This window comes from Chaetodon trifascialis, chromosome 5 (genome assembly GCF_039877785.1).
Source record: "Chaetodon trifascialis isolate fChaTrf1 chromosome 5, fChaTrf1.hap1, whole genome shotgun sequence".
NCBI lineage: Eukaryota > Metazoa > Chordata > Actinopteri > Chaetodontiformes > Chaetodontidae > Chaetodon > Chaetodon trifascialis.
This window is the reverse complement of record NC_092060.1, coordinates 1,789,640-1,794,583: the sequence shown is the minus strand read 5'-3', so window position 1 is coordinate 1,794,583 and position 4,944 is coordinate 1,789,640. Positions and strand designations below refer to the sequence as shown.

The 4,944-nt window shown below is 44.0% G+C and overlaps 1 protein-coding gene across 1 annotated transcript; it reads right to left on the bottom strand.

Moving 5' to 3' along the window:
* Positions 1 to 1,912: 1,912 nt before the first annotated feature.
* LOC139331008 (uncharacterized) lies at positions 1,913 to 2,794 on the bottom strand. Its single transcript, XM_070962244.1, has one exon. The coding sequence runs from the start codon at positions 2,792 to 2,794 to the stop codon at positions 1,913 to 1,915; it is 882 nt and encodes a 293-aa protein (XP_070818345.1).
* Between the last annotated feature and the right edge of the window lie 2,150 nt (positions 2,795 to 4,944).

The following is a 4,944-nucleotide window of genomic DNA, read 5'->3' as shown; positions in this document are numbered from 1 at the left end:
AATGACTGCTCCTCCTGGTGGACTGATCGAGCGAGTGCAGGTAGTTTCCGCAAATGGAGCTTAGGGGCGTTAAGAGTTGGCCCCGCGCCGATGACGTCATCGTGGGGATCTCATTACAGTCACGAACCCGCCTACTGCAGAGCAGGGACCGGTCACGGACCCGCCAGGGCCCCAGCATGAAATTAGGGGAATTTCAAGGCCGCTCCATCTGTACATAGCCCGTTGATAAAGACAGATTGATCATGTCTAAAACTGAAGAGTCAATTAGAGGTAATACTTCTTTAAACAGCTTAGTCGGGATTGGATCTAAAATACAGGTTGATGATTTTGCTGATGAAATTATTGAAATTAGTTGGTGAAGGTCAACAGGAGTAAAACAGTCTAAAACTGTGACAGACTGAGTAACAGTTTCTACGGTTTCTGTGTTTGAGGACAAAACAGTACCTGTTGACGGCAGGAGCCAATGAATTCTGTCTCTAATAGTTAGAATTTTATCATTAAAGAAGCTCATGAAGTCATTCCTGTTCAGAGCTAAAGGAATACATGGTTCAACAGAATTATGGCTCTCTGTCAGCCTGGCTACAGTGCTGAAGAGAAACCTGGGATTGTTCTTATTTTCCTCTATTATTGCAGAGTAATAGGCTGCCCTGACACTGCGGAGGGCTTTCCTGTATATTTTAAGACTGTCTTGCCAGGCGGACGGAAATTCTTCCAAATTGGTAGAACGGCATTTCCTTTCTATTTTCCGTGAAGTTTGCTTTAATTTGCGGGTTTGAGGAGTATACCATGGAGCTAACCTCCTCTGTTTAATTATCTTCTTTTTTAGGGGAGCAACAGAGTCAAGTGTCATACGCAATGAACCTGTAGCACGATCAACCAGGTAGTCAATCTGGGAGGGACTAACGTTAGCATAGGAATCCTTTGTTGTATTGAAACATAGCATTGAATTAAATACTGATGGGATCATAACCTTAAATTTAGCTACAGCACTATCAGACAGGAGTCTGGTATAAGAATTTTTGCCTACTGGCTGGTAGTCTGGTAATATGAATTCAAAAGTTATTAAATGATGGTCCGATAAAAGAGGATTCTGTGAGGAGACTATTAAGTCTTCGATTTCAATGCCATATGTCAGAACAAGGTCGAGGGTGTGGTTAAAACAGTGAGTTGGTTCATGTACATTCAGATGGAAGCCAACTGAGTTTAATACTGAGATAAACGCAGTGCTAAGGCTGTCATTATCAACGTCGACATGTACATTAAAGTCACCTACAATAATTACTTTATCTGCTTCAAGGACTAAACTTGATAGAAACTCCGAGAACTCAGCTATAAATTCGGAGTAAGGACCAGGAGAGCGGTATACTATAACAAATAAAACTGGCTGCACTGTTTTCCATTTTTCATGAGAAAGAGTGAGAACAAGGCTTTCACATGAGTTATAGTCAAGTTTAGGTTTAGGGTTGATCAAAAGGCTTGAGTCAAAAATGGCTGCAACTCCACCTCCTCTGCCGCTGCCTCGAGGAATGTGGGTATTAATATGGCTCGGAGGAGTAGCTTCATTTAGGCTCACATACTCTTCAGGACACAGCCAGGTTTCAGTCAGACAGAATAAATCAACAATATGGTCTGATATTAACTCATTTACTAGAACAGCTTTAGAGGACAGAGATCTGATGTTAAGGAGTCCACATTTAATTCTCCTATCTTGTTGTACTATTGCAGAGGTTGTTCTAATTTTAATTAGATTCTTATGTTTAACTACTCTTCTCTGTACTTTTGGTTTACTTAGTTTACGTGGTTGGGGGGCAGACACAGTCTCTATGGAGTGTTGGGTGGGTAACTGCTCTAATGGAGGCGCAGAGAAGCGTGTAGGACTGCAGCTCTGCCTCCTGGTCTCAACTCTGAGTTGTCAGGGGTTAGGTTCATAAATAAAATCGGTCAGATTTCTAGAGATGAGAGCTGCTCCCTTCAAAGTGGGATGGATGCCGTCTCTCCTAATCAGACCAGGTCTTCCCCAGAAAGTCTGCCAATTATCAATGAAGCCCACACTGTTTGCTGGACACCACCTCGACAGCCAGCGATTGAATGATGACATGTGGCTAAACATATCATCACTGGTCAGATTTGGCAGGGGTCCAGAGAAAACTACGGAGTCCGACATCGTTTTAGCATATGTACACACCGATTCCACATTAATTTTAGTGACCTCCGATTGGCGTAACCGGGTGTCATTACCGCCGACGTGAATAACAATCTTACGGTATTTACGCTTATCCTTAGCCAGCAGTTTCAAATTTGATTCGACGTCGCCCGCTCTGGCCCCTGGCAGGCATTTGACTATGGTCGCTGGTGTCGCTAACTTCACGTTTCTCAAAATGGAGCTGCCAATGATCAGAGTTGGTTTCTCAGCGGGTGTGTCGCCGAGTGGGGAGAACCTGTTAGAAACATGAAGCGGTTGGTGGTGACCGGTGGGCTTCAGCTTGGGACTATGCTTCCTTCGAACAGTCACCCAGCCTCCCTGGTTTCCCGGCTGCTCGGGAGCTGTCAAGGGACGGCTAGCAGGAGCTGCACTTGGTCGGTCCGCACCGGCTACGGGGGCCTGGCTAACTACAGCTAATGGTTTGGTTTCCATGGTGCGGAGCCGAGCTTCCAATTCACTAAGCCTCGCCTCCAACTCACCAAATAAACTACATTTATTACACATACCAGTATCACTAAAGGAGGCAGAGGAGTAGCTAAACATGTGACACACCAAGCAGGAGAGAGCTGGAGAGGGACAGAGAGAAGCCATCGCTAGCTGCTAGGCTAAGCTGGTGTAGCTAGCAGAGCAGACAAGTGCGTAGACAAATGAAATTGACGGTCGCTAAATAAACAGACTTATGTGTGCTTGAGCAGAACTAATGTTACTTTAGAGCGCGGACAAACGGCCGCTGTAACAAAACACAGAGCAAATTACACTCAGAGGAACAAGAGCGACAAACGCACGCTACTCCTACGTCAGCACGTCAAACGTTCTTTTAGACCGGTGTAAGTATAAAAGTAGGAGGAAAACGGTGAATGAAAAATAGTTTCAGAAAGGTTAATAACTAACAAAAGTGTATTTAACCAGCTAATTCCGTTAGGTACAGATGTAGCGGCCTCGAAATTCCCCTAATCTAGTGCTGGGGCCCTGGCGGGTCCGTGACCGGTCCCTGCTCTGCAGTAGGCGGGCTCGTGACTGTAATGAGATCCCCCGCGATGACGTCATCGGCGCGGGGCCAACTCGTAACGCCCCTAAGCTCCATTTGCGGAAACTACCTGCACTCGCTCGATCAGTCCACCAGGAGGAGCAGTCATTATAATTGGTTACCATGTCAGCTTTGCTGAGTCGTTCATTAGATCTGCACATAGCCTCCACTGCTGTAAGAAAAACTGCTTGTCTAGTAGAGCACCCTGTGCAGTTTTTTAAATATAATTATGCTTAATCATCCACATTATTGTAGTGCTCGTTCACAAACTTGGATCTGCTCATCTGCCAATCCTGCCTTTTCCTCCACATCTCTCTCCACCTTTGGAGAGACTCCCAGCGCCGCAGATGGCTCGCACTGCGCACTGCGATGTTCAACATCATAGGCTTAATATACTGTAGTTAATTATCACTGATCTTTTTCATCACTCTGTCTGCGTGACTGTCTGTGTCCTCCTCTCTGTGTCTCTGTCTCTTTTTTCAGACTGTTCACGCAATGAATATAAACAGTAACTATTAAAAAAAGTTATAGTCGCGGGAAAACATAGTACTCAGAAGCGCACCAAGAATGCATTTTTTACATCAGGCGTTGTGCACGCGTGTTTGATATTAATATTGTGCCGCTGCACCTCAAATAAATGTTTTTTTGGGAAACGGAAATGTTCAACATGACTTCATCATGTTAGACCAGGCAGACAGGTTCTTACTACAACATCAACTCTCCCTCCGCAGCCAGCGAGCCTCATCCCCCGCACAACACCTACATTCAATCATAAATAATCCTAATGGGCCAATCAGACCAATGAAAAAAAACAATGTTGTGGGGCATAAAGGGCCAATGGGCCGATGTAGATGGGCCAATCTACTTGTTTTTATTGACCAATCAGTTAACACACACACATGAAAATGGCCAATAAACAGTGAAATCAGTATCATGAGTATTTCTCAGATGATGATTTCTGTATCTATCTAATCCATGGCATGCAATATTTCACCCCGATTTTGGGTAAAGTATAAATCCAATTGTTTCATTGTTTCATATTTTGACGTATTTCCACACAAAGCTGGTGGCAGACAGCATGTTATGCACGTAAATAAATAAATATAAAGGCGACTAGTAAATTGACATTAGACATTGAAAAGTTTGTGATCCTTCTCTAGGCTGTGATATTTTGATGATTTTTCATAATTTCCGGAGTAAAAAAATGCATTCTTGATGTGCTTCTGAGTACAAAGAAGATGCACATGATTTAAAACGCTTCACACTTAGACATCAAAAGCAAACACAGTTTTGCATCACAGAAGTTTACATGTCAGCTGTCGTGGCCAAATCTCTTGTCGCGCATCATCACCATGGGCGTCATGATGTTCTCCTGTCTGTCACTCTGTCAGGCATGTGTAGTGTTGAGCCGGCCGCGTTGTTGGCTGAAAAGTCATTATTTGCATTACAGTGTATCCTTTGTTCTAACTCAATGGATGGTCGCCAGCCAAACAGGCTCCCAGCCCCCACTGTCCCACAGACTAGCTATGGCCAGTAAAATAGGTGGAGGGCTGAGGGGAGCACGTACCTCCAGTAATTAAAAATCAATTTGTGCCACAGATATTAATATTGTGTCGCTGGCTACTTTATAGACTTCACTAAATGTTTCCATTACACTTAATTACATTTATGGATAAGCCATAAGCCCTAAAGTAAAATTAGGTCATCATTTTTG

What these genes read in the sequence shown, in the direction of transcription:
- LOC139331008 (XM_070962244.1), bottom strand. Translation starts at nt 2,794, where the DNA reads ATGGCTTCTCTCTGTCCCTCTCCAGCTCTCTCCTGCTTGGTGTGTCAC.